Genomic DNA, 25,100 nt, shown 5'->3' on the forward strand with positions numbered 1-25,100 from the left:
TTGCGTTAGCGTCTATGTCTGCGTCTCTTTTCTTGCTCTGCTCTCTTCAGCGATCCCGACTCCTTCAACTCCTCTCGACACTCCCTTTGAGAAACACCAACTCCTGCGGTTTGATTTCCCCTCCTGCGACTGCACTGCCCCTGATGTGTCCATGATCATGCTGCGATGAAGATACGGCTCTTATTCGTACAGCCCAACCCGCTCGTTCGCTCTCTCTACGACCAAGACTAAGATGTTACGCCAAGTGATGCAGCCTCCCCAGCCCTTTGCATCTGCCCCATTATTGCGATCTGTGCTCCGCCTGGAGCTTAATTCATGTACTTGCTTTCTTCTTCTTTGACATCTTCTGCTTCTTCGCCCAGCCCAGTCTAGTGTGATGTGACATGCAACCTCCAACTAACGATGTTTTGCATGGCGACGGCGGACTATTCGCGCCATTCCGTATCTTGGATCTTCTTCTTTTGACTTTATGACCGGTCTGGCTATTCTTGATTCTGTGGGTTCTTTTGCATTCTCGCTCTGATCGATCAGATCTGCCGTGCCATCTGTGTATTATCTAATCCCTCGATTCTCTCGCCGCTGATCACCAGTTTCGGCGTGCTTGTTGTTACCCTTCTCATGACCCATACCTGTGGAGTCCACGATCACTTCTACGATCATCTTAGCAGCTTGTTGCTCTTTGCAGCTTCGATGCCTATCAGGACTTTCCTGTTTGTCTTTTTTCTTCTTCCGATATGTTCTGTCTCTTCTCGTCGCCTCTTTGCTGCTTGTGATGCATGTAAGATTATGGACGGATATCTAATGTACAGCGCATATTTGCTATTTTCTTCCATATCTCTTTTCGAGCGCTCGCTTCAAGGATATTGACCGATTTCAAGTTCAATTTCTTGTAACCAAGCAATGGAGTTCGACTGGTACCGTCTCACTACAGAAGCAAGGAGAGGGACTATGTAAATCACTGCGCCGAGCCAGTAACCGCTGTCCCACGTACTGGTACACGCACCTGCAAATGACAGGTCGACATGCCCAAGGGGAGGATCACCGACGTTCGTTAGTTGGTACCCATGGGCCCCTGCCCTTCGCGTGGCCCTTACATACCGCTGATGAGTGCGCACCATCCGAACAGGCCTGCACACTGGCACCCACCTGGGAGGAAGAAGCTTTGAAGTTCAGCCTGTGGAACTGTTGCGGACGAGGTGGAAGCCCGTGCTGCTGAACCTCCGGTCCTGTTCCTACACGCACAGGGCCTATTCTTGTAAGCTCTCCTACAGCGCTGGTTCCGGATATCCTCTTTGAAAAATTTTTCAGGCTGTCCAAGACAGTTAGCCCTCCGGGGTCTGACTGGGTCTAGCCTCGACGAGCCTGTTTTTCACCGATGGTAGCGGCCTCAAGGGGGGGTATGAAGAACTGGTTATCTTCTCTGACAGCCAGCGACGGTCTGGCCAATACGTTCTCAACTTGATTTTGTACGTGACCAGCAGGATGTGTGGAGGATAGTAGGTACGCTCAGTGGGATCGGTGGATTTACGAGGGTTGGACGGCTTCATTATTTCCTGTTTGAGCAGCTCTATGTCTGTTTTTGACATTGATGCCTGATTGGTCAGGCAGCAAACAGGCGCCCAGTGTACATAACTAGATGTATGTATCTGCCCTTCCGGCCCCTTTTCCCTCCCCTCCTTCCCAGTGCACTCAGCTAATAGCGTACAGCGTACGCTTCACTGCCTGTGGCTGCAAGGAAGGAGAGGGTTGCCTTTTTGCCAAATTGCAGCTCGTAAGGGGGGTTGGGAGGTTCTTCATCGCGAGGAGATTCATACTTTCGGCGACTATGATAGGCTACGGGATTGCGTAAGTAGACGACAGTAGGCATAACCTTCTGCCCAAAAACCACCGGAAATTACAGTATCAGTATCATCGAGTATAGCTTGTGTGCGTTAAGCGACCTAAGCATAATACGTTCGATTCGGCCGTTCCGCTGATGCATGCAGGGTACGGTAAATCCATGCATTTCACGCTTGCGAGCTCGCCAGCATGGCAAAGACGAGATATTTCGGATGGCGTGAGAATGTGCACTGAAATAGGAAAGAAATACTTGATTATGAACTGGCTCGATAAATACAGAACAAAAAAAAATAGAATTCCTCGACAGAAAGCCCAGCTGGGAGCTGGGGGGGGGGGGGGGGGGGGTTGAAAGAGATCGGCGGAGGGCTGGATATGCAGATGCAGCAGTCTACTTGTAGGCAAAGCCACAAGACAGGGAACATCGAAGGAGAAAGGAGGGGGCATGTATGATGCTGAAGAGAAGATGGGGCGGACAGCATAACATATAATAGGAAAGAAGATGACTGTCTCAGTGATAAGGGTCATTTCACGGCAGGGAACTAGGTCGGTTCCCATCCCATGCCTCCTTGTCTCCCTTCTTCCATCGGCCTTGAATGGTATAATGGATATCAAGGCGAAGGAATCAGTGACCGCCAGAATCATTCTCGGGATTTGTCCTGCACACGGTCAAGGAGACGGCGCAGCTTTGTCTCAGAGTCGCCTTGTCCCACGCGAGGATCCGTGGCTGACACACCGGTCGCTTCCAGAGACGATGCCTCTGGACCAGGAATAGATCGTGATGAAAGTGACGATGATGGTGGGTGCGACGCTTGTCGTTCTTTCCGTTGAACATCTGCAGGTTCCTGCTGTTGCTCGGCCTCCTGGCCTTCTGGGGTCGCATCCTTTTTGTGATCCATTTGGCTCCGCAGCATACTGACAGCTGCACCGAAGGCAGACGGTCGTTTGGCCGCCGCAGGACCAAGCGCTCTCTTCGTCCCGAGCTGCAGATCCAGGGCCTTGTCTTTGACAAAGTTCATCACCTCGTGCTTCCCTTCAACCCGCCTTGTCAGGAACACCTTTGGACCAGCACCAGCACCAGCACCAGCACCAGCGCCTGCGCCTGGGAAGGTGCGGTTGGTGTTGATCCGCTCAAGTTCCTGGCGGTAAGCCGTCTCGTAAATATCGAACTCAGCAGCTCCGGGAGACTCGCTAACAATTTGCATGGCCTCGTCTGACTCGCCCATGCCCAAACTGTCCTCTGCGCTCTCCGGCTCTGCAAAGATTGGGGTCGGGTCAGTCTCAATGTCAGAGTCACTCGAATTCTGTGGCGCACTGCCGGTGTACGTCGATGGGCCGATGAACAGGTAAGGATATTCCTCCTCCAAGGGGTCGCGCGCATGGCCTCTGGTGCCTTCAAGGCTACGCTTAGTGGTCGCTGAACTAGCTCGTGATATGGGAAGATGAGGCGATACCGACTGAGAATGGTGCCCAGCAACATCGGCCTTCCCCGCTGACCTACCGCTGCGTATTGACCCCGAATCCTTCCTTTCGGGATCGTAAACGCCACTCGGCAGTTGACTACCAGCAGGGCTGTGCTCTGGACGGGACGAAAAGCTCGTCGAAGTACTTGCCCCCGTGTTGTCTCGCCGGTCATGAGATCTCAACGGATGCCGTCCCAAAGCCTTCCGGATACCGGCTCCTAAGCCGGGGCCACTGGGTGCATTTGGGTCGAGTCCAATGGTGGGGAAATCCTCATCAGCGTCCATTTCCATGGGTGGCTCGACAAAATGCGTTTCGTATTCCCCGCCGAGAATGCTCTGCATAGGTGCTGATGCTTTAGATGGATTGGCCAGCCGCTTGAAGTTCTTGACGGCTTTCATCTACAATGCTAGATCAGCACTCGATCAACACGGCCGCCGAGAATGTACCTACCACAGTCATCAAGGAGCCCATGTTCTTGGTGATAGCGTGGTTCATTTCCTCTTCGGTTGGTGGTTCAACCATCTGTGCGGTGTTCTCTTCCCAGGACAGCAGAGGATCAGCACCATTTGCGGTCACCCAAGGATGTTCCTGAAATGCAATAAGTACCCCGCAAAATCAGCTAGCCAGGACTCCCACTCACTCGGAGATCGCGCATCTTGATCCGCTTCGCTGGATCCTTTTCCAGAACACGACCGATCAAATCCTTGAAATTCTCATCCTGCTCGTCCTCACACACCACCTCATCGGCCCTGATGCTATCGTACAGTTCGAAGATGCTCTGCTTTTCAAACGGCAGCTTACCATATCGAAGACAGTACAAAGTGACACCCATGGACCAGATGTCTGCTGCCTTGCCCGAGACATCACCGTGTTTCACGACGCAGAGCTCCGGCGGGAGAAACGCAGGAGATCCGGCTGATTTGGCCGTGAACATGCTCGAATGCTTCTCAAACATCTCGGAGACACCAAAATCGACCACTTTCAGCACATCGTCGCTCGTCACAAGACAGTTGTCAGGCTTGATGTCTCGGTGGACAATGCCTTGTTCATGCAGATACTCAATCCCTAGAATCAGATCGCGGAACCAACAGCGACAATGCTCGTCATCATAGGGATCAGACCGCTCTTCTAGTCCAACCTTCATGACCACCCCCTTCTTGCACATCTCCATGACCATATAGAGTGAATCCTCGTTCGGGTCATCCAGCACCTCGATGAGCGATACAAGGTTGTTGTGATTTAGCTTCTTCATGATGGCAATTTCCTCCTTGATTAAATAGAGCGAATTCTTCGCATTCTGATTGTCGTCTTCCGTCGGGTGCCGGTGCATTGGCGAATTGAACCCGCTACTGGGCTGCCGGGGACCTCGCGGTCGTCGCAGGAGATGCGATTGTTGACGTTTCCTTAACCGAGCTTTGGAGAACTCCTTGACGGCCTGGCATTTGCATTTATCATCCTCAAAGTCAGTGTTTAGTTTTTTTTTTTTTTTTTTTTTTTTGACTTTCGTATTGACCATTCCAGCTCAAGCCCTTGGGGAGATGCCTCGTACATATTCATTTCCAAACTGGTCGGCCGCCAGATGCACCGCTCCGAACGATCCTCGTCCGATTTCTTGTCGGATTACATACTGATTGATTCGGTGTTCGGCCGTGCCGTCATCTTGACTTGTGGTGTACTCCGAGCGGGCATCCAGCGTCTCCTAATATCCGCAGCATAATCAGTCCTGCGAATCTGTTGATCAGCGATAGCCAAACTCCACCTTCACTTGACGCCTTGCTCGTGGGTTCCGCTGCCGGTGTCTCTGAGGGCTGTCAAAGGATGCAGAGGAGCTAATCCGAGCCCATCATATTGTCAGTTATTCTCTGAGATCGGGTGTATGGCAATGAATTTCGAGGTGATCTCGTTGGCCATTTGCCCAGCGCAACTTACCCGACTCTCATTGGGTGCGGTGGCAGGCCCGTCACGTCTTCTGCCGATTCGACCGTGTGCTCTGCAGAGAGATCGGGCCGAGTAGTCTCGACATGGTCGTCCATTGAGGTGGGTGGAAGGGAATGAGACGCTCTGGAGGCAGAGATGTGGGGTAGAAGAGGGGAGGGAGTGAGGGCGGGCGGGGGCAGAGATAACGTGTGATGCAGCCTGTCAGCCTTACGAGAAAGCTTCTCCTGCAAGGAAGATCAAGGAAAACGCCGACCCGTGGAGACCTGAGACCATCTGCGTTCGACTCGGGGTTTCCTTCCAGGCAACGCTTTTTCCTTTATCGATACCGAGTGGTGTTTGTTATCGATACTGGTCTCACGCTTCACCGCCCGTCGCAGCGCCTCCCCTGAACATCAACAAATCTCCCCAACTTGACAGCATTCCGGTTCATCCTGTCCACCATGGTCGTCCACTCCTTCTACATCTTCGACCGCCACGGTAGGTGTCTCTCCTTGACATATTTGACTGATTTGAACGGCCTTGGCTGACGTGGTTGTCAAGCGGAATGCATCTACAAGCGCCGCTGGCTTCCTCGCCCGGCCTCGATCGTGGGGAAGTCCTCGCGCTCCGCGGAGGCCGCGGCCCCTGGATCTGGGCCAGCAGGACTCGGACAGACCGTGCGGGCTGGGGACGACGATGCGAAGCTGGTCTTTGGAACTGTTTTTTCGCTGCGGAACATGGTGCGCAAGCTGGGCGGTGATGAGGACAAGTAAGACACTTCCCCGAAGCCAGGAAAGTCGGAACTGAGCACTAACAAGATGCAATTGCGTTCAGCTTCGTTTCCTATACCACAAGCCAATACAAGCTTCACTACTATGAGACGCCGACCAACATCAAATTCGTGATGCTGACGGACCTCAAGAGTCCCAGCATGCGGATCGCGTTGCAGCAAATTTATATCAACCTGTTTGTGGAATATGGTATGTCCACATCCATTTGAGAACTTGTCAGAGCGTCTCCAGCTGACTCTGCTGTCATTCATATAGTGGTGAAGAATCCTCTTTCTCCGGTCGAGCACCCTGGCGGTGTAGGTGTGAACAACGAGCTCTTCGAAGAATCGTTGGAACAGTTTGTGGTATGTTTGATTTTCTTTCTACTCTGTGTTACCCCTGTTTTGTTGACTTGTTTTCTGATTTGCTAGCAGACTCGGGTCCTTTCATGATCGCCTGCGACCCAGTCTACGCATTTCCGAGCTGCTACACCGGTCATATCTAAGTATGTAGCCTGCACCAAGGGGCTCTATCGTAAATTGCTTGGTTGCCCACGAATCGGACTTTCGGGTTCTCAGATGCGGACAATCGAGACACCGACGAACAACACACACCGCAAAGACGACCCCCGGCGACAGAATGTGGCGCGCCATGGGTACCTGCACGCGCGGCACACCCTCGAGCCAGCAAGTCCCTCATACCGACTTTTCCAGGTATGGCTGCCCATCAATAGGCCCGGTGCACCACGTGGCGTGGGCGCGCTTCTCCTTGATAAGCGATAGTCAGCAACCCCGGCGGCCACGGGCATCTCAAGCCTCTATTCTGTCGACCAGGAAGGACACGGAGCGACCGCTAGCAAAGAATAATGGCAATGGCGCAAGCGGGATAACTCGGGGGCCAAGACGGATGCCCTTGACACGATCCTGGCCGGCGATGGCAATTCCTGTCATTAAAATAGAATTTCCAGCAGTCTCCCGTTTTTGGGTCATGTTCCAGCCCTCGCAGCTGTCGGCGCCCTATAAAAAGCAAATTACCCCGGCCAGTATGCATGTAGCAGCGCCCAGTATATATGTACATAAAGGCCGCAGCCTCTCCGGCCACGATCCAATGGCCGATCTCCCTCTGGCGGGAGCTCTGCTGCCAAGAAGCGATAAAAGCAGGATCCTTTCAATCCGGTCCGGCATGGCTCCTGCGCGGCACACAGCTATCAAATCCCTCTGCTTGGGCACATGGACCGGGTTGACCCCGAAGACTGGCGCACCCCGAAATTCGGTGTGAATGCATCCGACGTCTGATGGCCCATGCCCATCACTCCGCAGTAACACTGTATGTACATATGTACATAGTTATGACCCAACAAATTCTGGACCCTCAAGAGGGCTTTTTTTTTTTTCACCTCGGTGTTTGCATTAGGGCGGGATATGTAGATGACAATTTACTCGCATGCGACGTGCGTCGTCGAAACCTAACCTGTATGTACTTGGTGATGGACATGCGCCCTGCCCTCGGCCTATCCAAGCACCAATCTGGGATCCCGGGTGAATTGTACCAGCGTGGTAATTGTAGACGCGGCAGACAGGTCCGAGCTCATGCACGTCGAAGCTCAGCTCAACTGCAAGGCTACAGGACGGCTACAGCTTATCTCGAGCTTGGCCCTCCATCGTACAATCTTGTGCACACACACTCTCTCCCTTTACTCCGTCCATCATGCTCCTCGGAAAAGCCCGACCTGCAGGGGGGCCATCCTGGCTGTTTTGGTTTTACTGACGGTCGGTTGTCAGGCCGAGCTAGCGCTGGTATCTCATACGGTGGATTCATGAGGGAGGGGTGAATGTTCTCTTCTCATTCGATTTGCCTTACTGAGAGACGGAGGGGAGTGCGATGCAACCTCCGGGGTTGGAGGTATCAACCCCGCCCTCATGACAACTGGCGAACTGGCGGTCAAGCGCATTGCAAATCGGAAGTGCAGTCGGCCCAGTGGAAGCTTGACGGTGATCTTCCGGCGATGTCAACCGCGCTTGTTGATTCGGCGGGGTTGCGGAGGGGCCGTCGTGTGTGTACAGTGAGTACATTGACGGACACAGCTTAGCAATTGGATATGACTGGCTTCGCTGGTGAACGTCGGGCAGGGAATGCAGAATGTCCCCTTTTGCTCCCTTTTGGCTACAGGATGGAACAAAGGTCCGGAATGGGAAAGGAGGGTGTCCGAGTAGAAAATGAGAAAATGAGTAAAAGCCACATCCCACCCGACAGTTGACCGATTGGGGGAGACGCAAGAATCGAGGACGAGCCCCTCCTGCAGACGCGGCGTGATTGGCAGGGAGAAAATGCCTCGTAGTGGATGTGAAAGTATGCCCGACATGGAGTAAGTAGAGGAGCAGTAGTCGTCTCGCGTTTGCAGCTGCCGCGGACTAAGCGGAGCCTTTACCCTTTTGATGTTGTCCATTCGATCTCTCTGGTTCACCTATTGCGTATGTGTCCGAGGCTGGGGGTTCTTTTTAGAGAGAAGTGTACGAGAAAGGTAGGCCATCGTAATGATCGCCACCGCCTATACTATCGTGAAGAGAAGAGAAAAGAAAAGAACAGAAGCCATCTCCCACATCTACTGTATCTCCCCCAGACAGATCCAATCCGGGGTAAGCACCACCACCGCGAAGGACGAGCTTGTTCTCAAGGGGCATGAAATTCGACTATTTAACCCGTGGTTGAACCCGACAACCACAACCGGAGCAGTAATAGAGATGGCGAGCAAGCTCGACGAGGGCTTGTGCTGCCCTGGTCGGCTCTAATTCTCTACGCATCGCTCTATTCATGGCTCCTATGGGATCTCGTTCCTTTCCAGCCTCTGTGCTCCCTTCGAGCCAACATGACCGGACCTCCCTGCTGCCCCTCGGTGCCGTCATTCAGCACGGATGACGCTAGAGCAGCCGGTAGAGACAAAGCTAAGCTAAGGCTAGCTTCCACTCGGTTGATGGATGACTCCATCGCACAGGACGGGACCCCACGCGGGCCCTTTTGCTGTGAGCGGCCCGATGGGGAGATGTGCATGGATTGACCCCCCGGTTACGTCGCAGCGATCGTCCAGCAGTGCGATATGAGTCTGTGACGGGGGCGGACGTGGGTGTGCCTCTGGCGATTGAAACGGGTCAGATACTGGTGACGTGGAGAGTCTCGGTGGACAGGTTGAATTGGTTGATGGCTACTCGAACATTTCTCCTGGCCTCCCGCCGTCACGGTTTCAAGTATTGTAGTCCAGAGAGCAGAACACCTCGGGGGGTCAAATGCAAACCATGGAATGGGAGCCAGGGGTAATCTGGATGGCCCTCGTCTAGTGCACTGGTTTCATGGTTTCGTCCCATTTCACGGATGCTCCCCGCTCCACTTTCTTCTCTACAGAGTAATCGGGCTATGCTTTCACATTCCTCTTGGAAGAAAGCATGGTGGGGGAGGGAGCAGTGGAGGGCGAACGAAAGCCACGAAAAGTGCTTTGTCCCGTGGGGAGAAGGAGGAGAAAGAGGAGAAAGAGGAGGAGGGGCATCAGCCCGATTCCCCCAATCCCCGGCTGAAGAGAAGAATCGCGTTCAAGTCGGGGAACAATGAGGTCGCTCATCGGCAGCCCCTCCACGGAGCAGAGGCGATGGAGTCCGTACAGGAGTCGTACATGACTATAGTAGTAAGTGTAAGGTTGTCGGCGCCACACGACGCACCCAGTGCATCGGCTCTCGTTGCTGATGCGGGGCCGGGGTCGAATCACGACCGTGCAGAGGTGCAGACGAGGTGCACAGCCTCAGCGCGAGTCCAACGTGGCGGATGTGGATGGGATCGTATCAAAGCTTCTGATTGATTTCATTCCACATCGACGTCAGTGAGAGCGCATCGAGGGAAATACCGGACCGTTGTGTCTACACCCGACCTGCGAGCTGTTCACACCGGATGGACAGGATGGGAGGGCGTACACGTAGGGGAACGTCATCGGGGGAAGATCCATAATTTCGAATTGCTTGATCTTTCTTAGCTGCGAATGCGGAAGAGGGAAGACCCAGCATCCGGTTCCAGGGATCTTCCGATGCGGCCGTAAGGCCCCGATTACTACACGTTAAATCTCTCACCACCGTGCAAGCGTGAAATCGGAATACGCATACACAGATCGTGGTGCCACCGGACCGAGGTTGGCCTCTACTGCTCTGCTTTCTTTTCCCTTTTCTCCCCTCGTCCTCGTCTTCACTCACATCACTAAGGGAGAGCATGCGCCACTGTGGTCCATGGGACACAAGGAATGTTCCACCCATACCCTGTGTGGTACTCTGTGCGGTAACAATAATGAATGCCTCGAGCGAAACCTCGTTGCATGAAATGAGTTGCCCTCGACGACGCTTGAATATGTTCTCCCTCGAGTTCCATCGGTTTCGAGTGATCTCGCAAATCTCTCCAATATGAATAATTACTCATGATTATTAAATACGCCAAGTCCTTCGTGTGTATACAAGAGAAAGCAACCAGTGTCAGTACCCGCGGTAAATACAGCCGACGCCCACAGGTTTTTTTTTTTTTTTTTTTTTTTTTTTTTCCCTTCCGGCTGCCATCAGCCTTAATAATACAATGTGGAAAGAGAGAAAAAAAAGCCTCAGGTGGAAGGGCCGAAAGGGCGCCCCGAAACTGATTGGTGATTCCCACTCGCCCACTTCCCCCCCGTACTCCGTACTTCCATACTTTGCCATTACACGGCAGTAACCGTTTCCCCGTGGTATTTCATATTTCACCCTGGTTCTCCCCAATCGCCAATTTCATCCTGCCACTTCCCTCTTCCTCTTTTTCTCTCGTGTGCAGTATTTATATTATTTCGACCTACCCCAAGGGGAAGGGCCTGTCGCCTTCAGCGCCTCCAGCTCTGCGTGTTGCTGGTCAAATTTTTTTTATTGCGCCTAAGTTATTTTCCGCATCTGACATCAAGCGTGCGTTCCGATCGCTGCACTGCACCGCGAATCGCTGTCGTCACTTTGCCCGTTGCTGCCTGAGGCCACAACACCAGGCAATCCACCGCCGGTTTTTTTCGCCGCCAGCGTCTTTTCCTCTTCTCTTCCCACACATCCAACACAATCAGAGCGTCTCGGTTGCAGTTGCGCAGCTTCTGAAGCTTCGTGCGAGCTACGCTCGTCCTCTCTCTTCCGGGGACGACGTGATTCTCTCTCTCCCCTCCCCCCTCGCCTCTCTCTCGCGTCAAATCCACCGCACATGACTCCGCCTTCTGCCTCACCTGCTCCGTCCGCAGTCTCCTCAGCCGCAGCCTCCCAATATTCGCATGACCCTCGGGATGGAGATCCTTCGGTAACACGAGCCCTAGCGGGCATGAATCTGTCCGTGGGGAACGGGGACGTGCTCCCCCCTCCAGCCTCCCCCGCCCCGAAACCTCAGAAAGCCAACATGGCAGCACGTCTTTCGCGCATGTTCTCCAGCACGGGGAAACCGAGCCCAGTTGGGTATAAGGAGAATGATGTGCCCCGCGATCTATCCGACAGTAGCCTCGAGAGCATATACCCGCCCAACGGCAAAGAAAAGCCGACCTCCAAGCCTTCGTCTCGAGCCAACTCCAGACCTCCCTCTCGCACCCCGTCCCGGCAGGCCTCCCTCAAGAGCGAACCCATCGACAACAAGGAGAAGAAGAAGCCAGCCAGTGGCAAAGAACAAAAAGAGGGTGCTCCCCCGCACAAGCGCTTCGAGGTCCTCCCCGAAGGTCTCGGCAACCACTCCCATCACCTCCGTAGCGCCAGACGACAGGAAAAACTGACCGATCTACTTCGTGATATGTTGGGTGGTGGACGGAAGAAAGATGATCAGGTCGACGAGCAACAATTGTCGCTCATGTCGACCTGGATCGACCAGTTCAAGACCGAACGCGATAAGCTGGCCGCTGATAAGAAGGGCGGGCCCAACGCGACTGCATCCCTGGTGGACAAATACGGCAAATGCCAGGAGATCGTCGGCCGTGGGGCGTTCGGTATTGTGCGTATCTCCCACAAGGTCGACCCTCAGGACTCCAAATGCGAGCAGCTGTACGCCGTCAAGGAGTTCCGCCGCCGTCCTCAAGAAACCGCCAAAAAGTATCAGAAGCGATTGACGTCGGAGTTCTGCATCTCCTCGTCCCTTCGTCATCCAAATGTCATTCACACCCTAGATTTACTCCAGGACGCCAAGGGTGATTACTGTGAGGTCATGGAGTATTGTGCCGGTGGCGACTTGTACACTCTGGTCCTCGCTGCCGGTAAACTCGAGGTTGCTGAAGCCGACTGCTTCTTCAAACAGCTGATGCGCGGAGTCGAATACATGCACGAGATGGGCGTCGCCCACCGTGACCTCAAACCCGAAAATCTGCTGTTGACCACCCACGGTGCGCTCAAGATCACCGACTTTGGAAACGGCGAATGCTTCCGGATGGCCTGGGAAAAGGAAGCCCATATGACCGCCGGTCTCTGCGGGTCCGCCCCCTATATTGCCCCGGAGGAATACACAGAAAAAGAATTCGACCCCCGCGCCGTGGACCTGTGGGCCGTGGGTGTCATTTACATGGCCATGCGAACTGGCCGCCATCTTTGGCGCGTCGCCCGCAAGGACGAAGACGAATTCTACCAACGTTATCTGGAAGGCCGCAAACATGAGGATGGTTATGCGCCTATTGAGACGCTGCATCGGGTAAGCAGGACTGGATTCGATTGCAGACCAGGACTTCCAACTAATCACTCCCCCCAGGCGCGTTGCCGCAACGTGATCTACTCCATCCTGGACCCGAATCCTTCCCGCCGTATCAATGCCTCTCAAGTCCTCAAGTCTGAGTGGGTGCGGCAGATCAAGCTGTGCAAGGCTGGTGAGGAAGGGTTTTGATCAACTGGACTCAGCTCCGCGCTGATTTGCCGGAGTAAAAACATTCAGCAAGAGGGGGAACTGCCCTGCTCTTTTTCTCTGGTAGGGGGACTGGGATTCCAATGGATGTTCTACCTTTTCCCCCCTCTATATGGCATGTCCCAGGGTGGTTACCAGTCTTAGACCCGTTCAAAGAAGGAGGCACCTGTCCTTTGAATGCTTCTGAATAGAACGAGGCCTCTATTTTCTCTTCATCAGTCATTTCATCCCGGCGCATTGTTATATCCTTGTTCAGCTCATTTGCGTCACTTAGCTATTGTCTCTATTCTGTGCCGGTCCGTCATGTTCCCACGTCGAATGCAACGAAGAGTCATGAATTTCCCCCCTCTCTTTTTCTCATCTTTTTTTTTCTCTGGTCTCTCTGGTCTTCGCTTATTCTGGGTTGGACAGATACCAATGGCGTTGGCAGGCATTTGGTTGTTTCTTTCTCTTTGTACTTTTATATACGATGAGCTTACCGGGCGGTTTCCCTGGACTCCGAGGACATACCCCGATCAACTTGTCCCCGGAGAATAGGAGACCAGCCAGGGGCAGTGGTGGATGTCTGAACTCTTCCCACTCGTTGGCTATTTTGATCGGATTCCCCGTATATCTTCGCCGCACTTCCTGTACATAGTCTCTGAACCCGCAATACCAAGTTGAATCAACAACCACATCCTAAGGAATGAATTGGTGCTGCGTCTACACTTGGGACTGCACGTCCATCCTGCCACGATAATCATCATTGCCCCTCGCGACGGCATGACTCGGGTTCACTCATGCGGCCTCGTATGACATCAGTCTCCTGATGTCAAGAGGATTTGCATGCCCCTCCAATGTCCGATCCACAGTCAGGGCGGACAAATAGCATGATCAAGTACCTAATCTTTACACTTGGAGTCCCGAGCGCGGTATCTTGGAGTTTTTCCCATTTTCGTCGATCGCATACTCTTCCTTGTTCAACAGTAGGGCCGAGTCGCCGAGCGGTTCGCCGAAGATCGACGGGCCTGATCAAGCCACAGTTGTGTCAGAGTGAAGTACTTCACCGTCAGCTCGTACGTTACCTGCATGAACACACAGAAATTGCAGATGGTCGGAGCGGAGGATGCTCCCAGCCCGCTCGCCTTCAACTAAGGCTCTTGGCGCATACGCTGCCCTCTATTCTGTCAAACAGTCGCTAGGCACCTGCATTCCAGTCTCGGCGGGTGTGAAGACTCAGCCTGAAGGAAGTACTATACTCAACTCCGCAGCCTTGCGCCTCATCTGGGATGCGTTCTCGACTCTCTTCCTCAGCAGGGATCCATAATACCATTACCTCTGTATCTGTACTCCGTACTCGTACCAAGTGAATACCTGGCCCCTGATTCTTCGGGCCAAAAAGTCACCGTTCAATGCGACCTCGCAGTTCAGCCCTAATGACGTATCCGCATCCGGAAGCATTAGGTAAGCCCGCCGTGCACCGCCACAGCGTCAGGCAGACTTGCTGGTCTTTGGACTCGCGCCGTCTGAGCACTCGCATTCTCCACGCCTGAGGTTCTGCTGCATTATTGCTGTTCTGCAGTGGGAACAGATCTCAACATACTCTTCTTGAATCGGAACATTCACATCCGGACTTACAACCTCGGACTCGAACGAAGCCGCCATCATGTCTTGGGCAGGTTCGCTACACCCATCCCCGGATCAGATACCCAGCTGCTCCGATGACACCAGATGTGAATGAGGAGGTGCTAATGGAGATCCTTGGGTAATAGGCTTCAAGAAGAATGTCAACCGCGCCACGACGCAGGTAATGATGAAGACTGGTGAGTCCGCTGGCGTGCTACCCCGCAGAGCCGTGCTCGATCCTCGCCGCACTCAACTCGTCCACGTCGGCGATCATAGCTGACCATCTATTCTGTGACTAGGTCACGTTGAACGGACCAACGACCGAGACTATGAAATTGAGGAACGGTACGATACTAGGAGAGACATGGCGATTAGGCGGGGCTATCGCAGCTGACAGTTGACATTGCAGGCGCTACCGGACAATGGAGGCGGCTGCGAATCGCCTCCAGAAGGAGGCCAAGGGGTATCTGGACTCATTGCGAGGTGGGTTCTGCTCGTCTGAAAAGCGTGGAGATCGGAGCATAGTATGGGACTGACAGGTCTGCAGCGATGACTGCGTCACAAATGCGCATCGCGGAAACCATCGATGCCTTCTACGGCGATGCTGGCACCAAGGACGGCGTGAGCCGGAGCTATAAGCAAGCAGTTGAGGATCTGGATGCCGAGACCATCAAGGCCTTGGATGGACCGTACCGGTATGGCTAGATTTGCGTGTGCACCATATCGGGTATGCGGGAACTGACCGATCCACATCTATACAGAACCACCGTCCTCGATCCCATCTCTCGTTTCTGCGCCTACTTCCCCGACGTCAACGAATGCATTAAAAAGCGCAACCACAAGTTGCTCGACTATGACTCCATGCGCGCCAAGGTCAAGAAGCTAGTCGAGAAGCCCGACAAGGATGCCACCAAGCTGCCGCGCACCGAGCGCGAAGCCGAGATCGCCAAGCAGGCCTACGAGCAATTGAACGAGCAGCTTTTTACCGAACTACCCCAGCTCATTGACCTCCGCGTTCCTTATCTGGACCCCAGCTTTGAAGCGCTCGTCAAGATCCAGCTGCGCTTCTGTGCAGAAGCTTACTCCCGCATGGCCCAGGTGCAACAGTACCTCGATGCAGAGACCCGAGACCAGTATGCTCGGGGTGACCTGGATAACCGCGTTGAGGAGGTGCTACAGGAAATTCGCGATTTGAGTATCGCCGGTACTGTTTAAGGGCTTTCCTGCCGGTCGTTCTGCTCTCATACATCTAGCATAATTCTGAGCTTTGTTTTGTTTCTGCGCGGAGTTTGTCCCGCGCCCGCTGGAGTCTACTCTTGCGTCCTCGCTGATGAAGGCTATGTGACCCTGTCCCTCTTTCCTTTGCTTCTTTTTTTCTGTGGTGTCTCTTTCCAGCCGCCTTGTACATGATCCAATTGGGAGGAATCTCAATTACCTCTTCTTTTTAATCGCTGGAGCAAAGGAGTTTTCAATCTCAAATGGCGCATTCCGCATGCCAATTCGATGCAGATGGGGGTATCAAATACACGAGTGCGAGATCCCAAATCCCCAACTTTGATAATGTACATCCCACCGGCCCCCCCTCCCAATGCTTTTTTTATACGAAGCGCACCGTCTATAACTCCCAATTGCCATGCACGCGTAACAGCCGCAAATCAGATCAAGACGTAGCAGGACTCTTCCTCTGCTCACTCTCACCAGCCCCTCCACTCCACTGCCACAGCTCCTCCGCCAGAACCCCAACGACCGGCTCCGCCGCCCTCTGCACGGCGCCCAGCTCGTCGGCGTCCATCTCCGACAGCACATAATCCGCCACGGCATTCTTCTCCCGACTCGGCGGCCGCCCAATGCCAATGCCGATCCGCAAAATCGACAGCTCCCGCGGCAGCGCCGTATCCTTGCCCGCCGTGCCACGCCGTGCGTTCTGGTTCTGGACCTGGCTCTGTGGCTGCCGCGGTGGATACAGCCCTCTCCCACGCAGACTCTCCAACACGCTAATCAGCCCCCGGTGCCCGCGCAGACTCGCCTGCTCCGGCCCGCCCCGCTTCACGCGGATTTTGCCCAACGGCGCCTCGAGCTCGTCGTGCAGAATGACCAGCGTCGCCGGGTATCCAGACGTGCGCCCCGTTCTCGCACCGGCCGTGGGACCAGCACCCATGCCCGTGCCCGCCTCGTCCTGCTTCGCGAACCATTTTTGCATCTGGCGCACCAGCTTCGGGCCCGACTCGTTCATGAACGACGGGCTGTACCAGGTGGTGTAGTAGGGCGCGGCGGCGCCGCTGACTCGCGTCCGGAGCAGGGGCCCCACGACGTCGAGGAGGAGGTGGCCGGCGCTGTGGCGGGTGCGGCGGTAGGGTGCCTGGTTGCCGATGGAGGCGATGAAGAGGAGACGGCGAGGGGCGGGAGGGAGGACGGTAGCCATTGCTGCGCTGGGAAGGTCCAAAGAGGGGTGGTGGGGGAAGAGCCCTCCTGCAGTACTGTTGAGGAATAGCAGGCCCAGAACACGCCGTCGCTGTCACGCAGATTCGCAGATCACAGGCGGGAAAGGTGTTCCACAAATCCCGGATGATATAGGTGTTCGCCGGAGACACGAGTTGGGGGAATTGGAGATTCCGCCGTGTGGATCAGGGACCTCTCGTGACTGGCGCGGTCGTTACCCGAAGCGGCAATAGGCGGGTCCCGAGCAGGATTCGCCAGACTGTCGGGTCGGCGCACGGACTGTTTGCGCAGGGTTGGCTTGGCTTGACTTGCGTGTAGGTTTGGTGGTGGGGCTGGGGACTCCCGAGTCTGGGTGACTATGTATACTTCTGGATAATCGTCTGATGTTGGTAATCTATCGCATGATATGTCGTTTGTATACTACTAGTTACAGGAGGTACTTCAATACTATCATAATTGATCATCTCTTATCGTGGTCTTCCTCGCCGTCTGTCTTGTCACACCCTACCTGTGCATGGATGATGGATGATGGATGTTTCGGATCCGAACCCAGTTGCAAATTAAGCTTGAGAAGCCACAAGGCATAATTGGTAATCACATGGATGAGCCATGGCCAAGGCTGGGTTCATAGTAAATTAATGGGTCATCTAAGTATAGAAGGAAGCGGCATAGTACAACGGAAGGCCTTCCCCCAAAATGCTAAACACCGAACTTAGTCTGCCCCCCTCTTCCCCCTTTTTCCTCCCTGTCTTCCTTGGGTAGTTAAGATCCACTGTACCATTTGAAACTGCAGCACCCTCCCTTGCCAGATTGGAAATAGTCCTGCAGCGTATACAACTCATCCGCGTGGAGGATACCTGTCAGGATGGGTACCACTGTGTCGGGTCTACGGTATACTCCGCTTTGAGGCCCGGAGAATCCGAAGCCAGTTGCGCCGATCTATGCGCCCAGAACCAACCCAGACCTTGCCACAGAAGTGAGTAACGCACCGGAAGTCGTACCCAAGAAATTGGGACCCGAAGGACCAAACCCCGATCATCCTTACCACCAGGCTGGGTGCATGTGTATGTAAGTGCAGATACCTACCGAGAGTAAGCTCCCAACTCGGCGCCCCGACTGGCCCGCAATCAGCCCGGTCCACCTCAGCTGTTGAACTTCCTTTTTTTCCCCGCCGCAGGCAAGTTTTGACAGAGTCCTCCATCATTTGTAAGCCTGTCAAACGAGGAGGGGCCGGGCGAATCTAGCTTCGCAGTGCTCGGCCTTTCCATCTGTTGTAAGTAGTCTGGATTCAGGATTGGTGTCTGGCTGTCACTCATACCTGCACTACTCTACTACTAATAATAAAGGTATAGAGTCAAACTAAGTCGTAGCGTGCTCTCGACGCTTCCCACTCCCCTCTGTCGCTGGCCAGTTCCACTAAGGACTCACTACTTACCGTTTCTCCACCCCGGCCCTCTTCCCACCCAGCGCGCCGGGTTCGCGATATATCAGTTATGGCCTTCCCTAGCTGTCGGGACCCGTTGCTTTTTGCCATTTTCCGACTTTTGAATTTGCCTTCACTCCCTCTTTTGCCCTAATTATTCCTCTTTGGACGCTGTGACGTACATCTTGTCCACGCTGTCGGGTCCCCACTGCATCCCGTCAAAAAACTTTCTCGGGCATAGTGTTGGATGTCGCTGCTGGCCGTGGATCACGTTGCCTCCGAAACTCCTTTTATCTCGCGCTTTGCTGTCAACTGATTGTGACCGTTACCGTTACCGTTTTCTTCTGTGGCCGGGTGCCTCATTGATCTTCATACTTCCTTTTCTCACACTATCCGCTCGATGAGCTGATCGACACGGCTTCAACTCACCCAAAATCTGCGTGATTCAATTCTCATTTATTACCTGGTCAATACTTCCTGTCCAGATTTGACCCGCACATCGTCATGTCATGGGCGACACACCAGACCTGTCATCGGAGGAGGGCCCCGGGTCCTCTTTTGCTGGGCAAGAGTCCCCGGCTGAGATCCAAGTACGTGTCGAAAGCTCCGGTTCGGAGTCGGAGAACGAATCGGATGGCGCGGCCTCAATGTATGTCGCATTCAACCTGGACTTGATCATGTAGTGATTTTTACCGAGGAACGAAGAGCTAACATGTCGCCAATGTAGAAAATCCACCCGGTCCTGCGCATCTCATACCCTTCGGTATATCGAAGAGAACGGCCGTCGGTACTGTGACGACTCCTACTTCATGCCCAACGACGAAACGGAGTTGACTCGCCTCAATGTCGTCCATCAGATCTACCTGATCCTCCTCGATGGCCGTCTCACCAGCGCGCCATTGACCACAAACAGCCCACGCATCCTCGACGTCGGCACCGGCCCGGGCGACTGGGCCATCGAGATGAGCGCCGAATATCCCAACGCCACTATCATTGCCTCAGACTTGGGCGTCTTCGACTCCGGCCTGGGCCATCTCTCGCTCCCCAACGTCGACTTCCAGCTCGCCGATGCCCAGACCGAGTGGACCTTCCACGACCCATTCGACCTGGTCCACCTCCGCGGTCTCTCCGGCGCCTTCCAGGACTGGCACACCGTCTACACCCAGGCCTTCACCCACCTCAAACCGGGCGGTTACATCGAAGTCTCCGACGTCGACCCAGCCGCCGACACCATTTCCTCCCCGGCCGCCGACGCCTCCTCATACCTCCGCATCTACGCCGAGGCCCTGCGCGCCGCCGCCCAGGAGACCGGCTACCCGCGCGACCTACACCACTTGCGTCCGAGCGCCCTCATCGACGCCGGCTTCACGGACGTCAGCGTCCTGGAGCGCACCATCCCCGTCGGCCTGTGGCCCGACGATCTGCACGAGAAGACGATCGGCAAGATGGCCCTGATCGTCCTGCTCGAGGGCCTGGAGGCGTATGCGCTGCGCCCGCTTACCCGCCACGCACGCTGGTCGCGCGAGGCGGCGCTGGAGCTCTGCGAGAACGTGAAGACGGAGCTGCTCTCGGCCGACCGTCTGACGGCGCGGGTGCGCGTCGTCACGGCCCGGAAGCCGAGCTCGTACGGGCAAAAGAGAGATGCCGTGATGGCGAGGGCGATGCAGCGGGTGAGACTCTTAAATGAGAGGCTGACCGCAGAGCGGGAGGGGGAGGAAGACCCTGATAACGAGGATGACACTGATGAAGAGGAGAAGCTGGAGGCGGAGTGAGCTGGTTTCTTGAGGCTGTATCATTACCCATCTCCCCTGTGCATGCATTCTAGGTCCGCGGGGCTTAGTCCTAGGTGTTTTATTGTTTTATTGTGGATAGCGAAAAGCTCTATTTCTTGCATTGCATCGCATCGGGAAGTTATCGTTAATTAGAAGTTATCATCAACTGTCGATTTCTGGTCGAACTCGGGAATTATGAGCTGGTGCATTTTCAAGGTTAGGGTTAAGGTTAGCTTCGGCGAGCAATCATCCCTGTAACTTCGTACCTTTGGGTTGTGACCCAAGGGTTCGGTTCCACTAGCACCTAGTCTACCAAACGATAAGTACCTTAACCAATCAGTCCCCAGGCACCCGGCGACCAGACGCCTGGATTTCGAAGCTTGTATCATTGAGTTCATACTTTGAGAGTGATTCTGTCCATACAGTAGGCTGATCTTCTTGGGTAACATACCTTTGCTACAACACTGTACTCTCGTCTCATCAGAGGATTCGCCCGTATTTTGTGCTGGGATACGATATAGGAGTCCAAGGGAGGCCCTTGGTGTCATCTATTAGGCTGGCATCAGACACGATGCCAGGCTCTGCCATTATCTTGTTGGAAACGGAGTCGCAGGTGCAACGTGCTATTCGGGACTATGGGCCAGAAAGAAAGGATATCGCGTCTGGCTGATATCTTTCTTTGGATGCCTCAAAGGAAAGCATAAAGGAGGAGCCGAGAGGATGCACTTCCCAAACTACTTGCTACTAGGCTGGCATCACTGGTCTCCAAGGGGATTCAACCTCCATGGACATCGGAAGACAGGTCATTGGATTTGGTTGGATGAATTTATGGAGCTTTGTCTTATTTCGCGCGTTGAAATTGAGATCATAGACCCCCAAGTAGGCTTGTCATTATTAAAATACACTTCCATATTGTGTTTCTTCTAATTTCTCTAAGGACCTGGAGGGGGTTTTAGTGTGCCTCTCCAGTGGCTAGGCTTGAATCGTCAGTTACCCCCCAATAAGTTGGAAAGGACCAGAAAATACTGATCTGTACCGTCAATATCGAGAACCTCACTTGCGACTTGCTATTTTGAAGCCATGACTACCGCACTGCTCAGGTTATGTCCATAGGATTTTGAAATTGCAATTAGCCCAGAATTGACACGTGCTTTTGGATACTCCCCAAACCCCATGCAAATAAAAGAAAAGGTATCGTATAGATCAGACAGGAAATAAAAGTTACAGTTGGAATTTGGTCCGCTGCTTTTCCATTTTCCCCTTCCACTCCCACTCCTGTCCGCTAGCCCGCTGGATGCCCTTGTCCACGCGGCGCAGCTTAAGCGTAAACCGCGGCCCAAGTTCCTGCAGACCAGTCCGAATGCCCTCGGCACCCTGGATTTCCTTCCCGTCGGCCCCAACAACCGGTTTCTCAGTCTCGCGCTTCTCGCGGAAAACATATCGATGGCGGCGTACAAAGATGTAGTCACGCTGATTGTGCAATGTGACAACCTGTCGGCCTTCGAAGTCTGGCTGCGGCGGGAAAAGCGTGCGGAACAGATGCGCCGTCAACAGACCAAGCGGCGTGCGGAAATTGTTCAGAATGAGCTCGGGCCAGTGTCCTGTTGCTCGGCCATGCCCGGGCAACCGTTTCCCCTCCACCCAGTTGCTGATGGTAAAATGAAAAGTCGGACCCTGGGGCAGGTGCACCATGGTCAACCCACTTGGCTTTTTCTGGTCCTCCTGCAGCACGAGCAGGGTCGTGAAGTTCCGGTTCGAGGCAAATTTGGAGATTTCACGGATAGAGAACTTGTGCGAGTGGCGGTGTGCAGTGCGCCGAATATACACACTGTTCGGGAAGAGGTCTGTCATGATCTCGGCTTCATTGTGAAGGGTCGAATTGATCGAGGTCGTGATAAGAATTTTCGGCGCGGGCGGCGGCCCGGGAGTGAAGAGGGTAGGGAATTTAGCGGCGAGAGCTTCTGGCGCGAGGTTTAGATTCGTGCTGCGAGTAGACTGTGTTGGGCTGGTTGCTCGCTCGGTGGCAGTGGGGAGCGATGACTTCTTTCGCCCACGGCTCGAGTCTTCGTCTTCACCGTCCTTCTCTTCGTCCTCGTCTTCGCCCTCACTGTCGCTCGAGGCAATCATGCTGTCGATAGACTCGGCATCGGACTCTGCATCGTCACTATCATCTTCTTCCTCGAACGGCCGGTTCAACTCGTCTTCTTCCTCCTTCTTGGCCCGCTTGATGCGCTCGACGTCCACGCTCAGGCCCAGGCCATCCTCCGCGGCGTCATTATCGGCTTCGTCCCAAACTCGCTTCCGGTCGAGAGTGAGAGGGACGTTGCGACGCAGACGTTGCTCTCTCAACTTGGGGTTCTTGGCTTCTTCCTTCTTGAAGGCGTAGCGCTCTGCGCGACGTGAGGCATCCTTGGCTCTCTTGCGCTTGATGTGCAACAACTGCCGGCGCTGTTTATTTGCCGGCTTCTCGTCTGTCACTGCACCAGGGGGCGGTCTTCCTTTGCCCTTAATACCCATTGTGAGGTGCGTTGCGCAATGAGACGACGGTGAGCAACGGTCGATCAATTTCAAGAAATAAATTGTTTCGGAATATCAATTTCCCGGGCTGGCGCTCCGACTACTTAGAACTTCAATCGATTGTTGATCCTTTCAATTAGGGGAAAGTAAAGGAACTCGAGAAAAAAGTACCTAGTAGGAAGCGGCGCAACGCTTTCTTTCATTCGTTTAACGTCAGTCCCTCTGCTCTCTAGTCCTGTGGTGTAGTCCGATTGGACTGTGTGTGGGTTGGATGACTCAATTGCTGCCGCGCATTTTCCCCCGCTCTTTTCTTTCCCCTCCACCCCTCCAGCTCAGGACTTTCACCTGCTCGACTGCGCTCCAGAAGCCATCCAAACGAAACCCCAAGATGGCCACCGTCACCACCAAGACCGGCCAGGAGGTCGACCGCATGGTGCTCGACTCAATGCTCCGCCGCCGCATGTTTTACACCCCCTCCTTCGAGATCTACAATGGCGTGTCTGGTCTGTACGACTATGGTCCTCCCGGAACCGCGCTGGTCGCCAATATGACCGACCTGTGGCGCAAGCACTTCGTGCTGGAGGAGGACATGCTCGAGGTCGATTGCACCATGCTCACGCCGCACGATATCCTCAAGACTAGCGGGCACGTGGACAAGTTCGCCGACTGGATGTGCAAGGACCCCAAGACTGGCGAGATCTTCCGTGCCGACCACTTGGTTGAAGAGGTGTTGGAGGCTCGGTTGAAGGGCGACAAGGAGGCGCGTGGCCAGAAGGTTGAGGTCAATGAGGAGAAAGAAGCCAAGAAAAAGAAGAAGGCCAAGGAGAACAAAGCCGTCAAGCTGGATGACGCCGTGGTTAAGGAGTACGAGGAGACCCTCGCGCAGATCGACAACTTCGACGGCCCGGATCTTGAGAAGATCATCAAGAAGTACAATATTCGCAACCCCACCACCGACGGTGAAGTGCAGCCCCCCGTCGCTTTCAACCTCATGTTCCAGACCTCGATTGGTCCCAGCAGCAACATGCCCGGCTACCTCCGACCCGAAACCGCCCAGGGTCAGTTCCTGAACTTCCACAAGCTGCTCGAGTACAACCAGCAGTCCATGCCGTTTGCCTCCGCGTCGATTGGCAAGTCTTTCCGTAATGAGATTTCGCCGCGTGCCGGTCTGCTGCGTGTCCGCGAGTTCCTCATGGCTGAGATTGAGCACTACGTGGACCCCGAAGGTGGCAAGAAGCACCCTCGTTTTGTCGAGGTCAAGGACATTGAGATGTCTCTGCTTGATCGCAACGTGCAGCTCTCTGGAAGCACCAAGACAACCAAGATGACCATTGGCAAGGCCGTCGAGACTGGTCTGGTTGACAACGAGACCCTGGGCTACTTCTTGGCTCGTATCCAGCTTTTCCTGACCAAGTTGGGCGTGGACTTCAACAAGTTGCGCTTCCGTCAGCACATGGCCAACGAGATGGCTCACTATGCTGCTGACTGCTGGGATGCTGAGCTGCAGACCAGTTACGGTTGGATTGAGTGTGTTGGCTGCGCTGACCGTAGTGCCTATGACCTGACGGTGCACAAGAACAAGACCGGCGCGCCTCTGGTGGTGCGTGAGACCCGCCCCGAGCCCCTACGCATCGAGGAGTGGCAGATTGATCTCGAGAAAAAGAAGTTTGGCCCTCGCTTCAAGAAGGACGCCAAGACCGTCGAGGCGGCTGTCGATGCTCTGTCTCAGGAGCTGCGCGAGAAGCTGGCCCTTGATCTTGAGCAGAACGGCAAGATTGAGGTCGATGTCGAGGGTGTCGGTTCTGGCAAGGTTGAGCTGGAGAAGGAGCTCATCAAGATTGAGAAGCGCACCCGCGTTGAGAACGTTCGCGAGTACACCCCCAACGTTATCGAGCCGTCCTTTGGTATCGGCCGCATTATGTATAGCATGATCGAGCACGTCTACTGGTCGCGTGCTGGCGACGAGAACCGTGGCGTACGTTTTCTTATCATACCGAATGGTCTTCTCATGTATACTGACTACTACCGTTTAGGTTCTTTCCTTCCCTCCAGCAGTTGCGCCTACGAAGGTACTGCTGGTTCCCCTCTCGACCCACGCCTCCTTCAAGCCCCTGACTCAGCGTCTGACCTCGAAGCTGCGTCGTCTGGGTGTCTCCAACCGTGTGGACGACTCGTCCGCCAGTATTGGCAAGCGCTACGCCCGCAACGACGAACTTGGTACTCCCTTCGGTATCACGGTCGATTTCCAGTCTGTCAAGGACAACACTTTCACCCTCCGCGACCGCGATTCGACCAAGCAGGTCCGTGCCAGCGAGGACGATATTCTGCAAGCTCTCAAGTCGCTCGTGGAGGGCGACGAGACTTGGGCAGATATCACCAAGCGGCTGCCCGAGTTCACTGGCCAGGAAGTCGAGTAGATCCGAGCCAAGAAGAATGCGCTCTTGCAGAGAAAAAAAAATATAC

The 25,100-nt window shown here is 54.4% G+C and overlaps 9 protein-coding genes across 9 annotated transcripts; 5 read left to right on the forward strand and 4 right to left on the reverse strand.

Moving 5' to 3' along the window:
• Positions 1-2,477: 2,477 nt before the first annotated feature.
• Positions 2,478-5,333, reverse strand: N7459_003843 (serine/threonine-protein kinase; the record flags this gene model as incomplete). The annotated part of the gene is made up of 6 exons (XM_056943027.1): positions 2,478-3,698; positions 3,751-3,888; positions 3,941-4,735; positions 4,850-4,999; positions 5,060-5,129; positions 5,230-5,333. The coding sequence occupies 6 exons, from the start codon at positions 5,331-5,333 to the stop codon at positions 2,478-2,480; spliced, it is 2,478 nt and encodes an 825-aa protein (XP_056799910.1).
• A 345-nt stretch (positions 5,334-5,678) lies between these two features.
• On the forward strand, positions 5,679-6,769 carry N7459_003844 (TRAPP subunit BET5; the record flags this gene model as incomplete). Its single annotated transcript, XM_056943028.1, has 5 exons — positions 5,679-5,715; positions 5,779-5,986; positions 6,052-6,197; positions 6,264-6,352; positions 6,566-6,769. 5 exons carry the CDS (start codon positions 5,679-5,681, stop codon positions 6,767-6,769), a joined length of 684 nt encoding a protein of 227 aa, XP_056799911.1.
• Positions 6,770-11,219: 4,450 nt separating this feature from the next.
• On the forward strand, positions 11,220-12,863 carry N7459_003845 (serine/threonine protein kinase SAT4; the record flags this gene model as incomplete). Its single annotated transcript, XM_056943029.1, has 2 exons — positions 11,220-12,674; positions 12,732-12,863. The coding sequence occupies 2 exons, from the start codon at positions 11,220-11,222 to the stop codon at positions 12,861-12,863; spliced, it is 1,587 nt and encodes a 528-aa protein (XP_056799912.1).
• A 1,399-nt stretch (positions 12,864-14,262) lies between these two features.
• On the reverse strand, positions 14,263-14,525 carry N7459_003846 (uncharacterized protein; the record flags this gene model as incomplete). Its single annotated transcript, XM_056943030.1, has 2 exons — positions 14,263-14,436; positions 14,499-14,525. 2 exons carry the CDS (start codon positions 14,523-14,525, stop codon positions 14,263-14,265), a joined length of 201 nt encoding a protein of 66 aa, XP_056799913.1.
• Position 14,526: 1 nt separating this feature from the next.
• On the forward strand, positions 14,527-15,701 carry N7459_003847 (amphiphysin-like protein RVS161; the record flags this gene model as incomplete). Its single annotated transcript, XM_056943031.1, has 6 exons — positions 14,527-14,539; positions 14,633-14,683; positions 14,786-14,831; positions 14,896-14,969; positions 15,034-15,181; positions 15,248-15,701. The coding sequence occupies 6 exons, from the start codon at positions 14,527-14,529 to the stop codon at positions 15,699-15,701; spliced, it is 786 nt and encodes a 261-aa protein (XP_056799914.1).
• A 445-nt stretch (positions 15,702-16,146) lies between these two features.
• N7459_003848 (uncharacterized protein) lies at positions 16,147-16,908 on the reverse strand (the record flags this gene model as incomplete). The annotated part of the gene is made up of 1 exon (XM_056943032.1): positions 16,147-16,908. One exon carries the CDS (start codon positions 16,906-16,908, stop codon positions 16,147-16,149), a length of 762 nt encoding a protein of 253 aa, XP_056799915.1.
• A 1,949-nt stretch (positions 16,909-18,857) lies between these two features.
• N7459_003849 (class I SAM-dependent methyltransferase) lies at positions 18,858-20,120 on the forward strand (the record flags this gene model as incomplete). The annotated part of the gene is made up of 2 exons (XM_056943033.1): positions 18,858-18,997; positions 19,076-20,120. The coding sequence occupies 2 exons, from the start codon at positions 18,858-18,860 to the stop codon at positions 20,118-20,120; spliced, it is 1,185 nt and encodes a 394-aa protein (XP_056799916.1).
• Positions 20,121-21,341: 1,221 nt separating this feature from the next.
• Positions 21,342-22,637, reverse strand: N7459_003850 (rRNA-binding ribosome biosynthesis protein RPF1; the record flags this gene model as incomplete). The annotated part of the gene is made up of 1 exon (XM_056943034.1): positions 21,342-22,637. One exon carries the CDS (start codon positions 22,635-22,637, stop codon positions 21,342-21,344), a length of 1,296 nt encoding a protein of 431 aa, XP_056799917.1.
• Positions 22,638-23,025: 388 nt separating this feature from the next.
• On the forward strand, positions 23,026-25,054 carry N7459_003851 (glycine--tRNA ligase; the record flags this gene model as incomplete). Its single annotated transcript, XM_056943035.1, has 2 exons — positions 23,026-24,612; positions 24,671-25,054. The coding sequence occupies 2 exons, from the start codon at positions 23,026-23,028 to the stop codon at positions 25,052-25,054; spliced, it is 1,971 nt and encodes a 656-aa protein (XP_056799918.1).
• Between the last annotated feature and the right edge of the window lie 46 nt (positions 25,055-25,100).

The sequence above is a fragment of the Penicillium hispanicum genome (genome assembly GCF_028827665.1).
Source record: "Penicillium hispanicum strain IBT 35686 chromosome Unknown utg000004l_segment0_segment0, whole genome shotgun sequence".
NCBI lineage: Eukaryota > Fungi > Ascomycota > Eurotiomycetes > Eurotiales > Aspergillaceae > Penicillium > Penicillium hispanicum.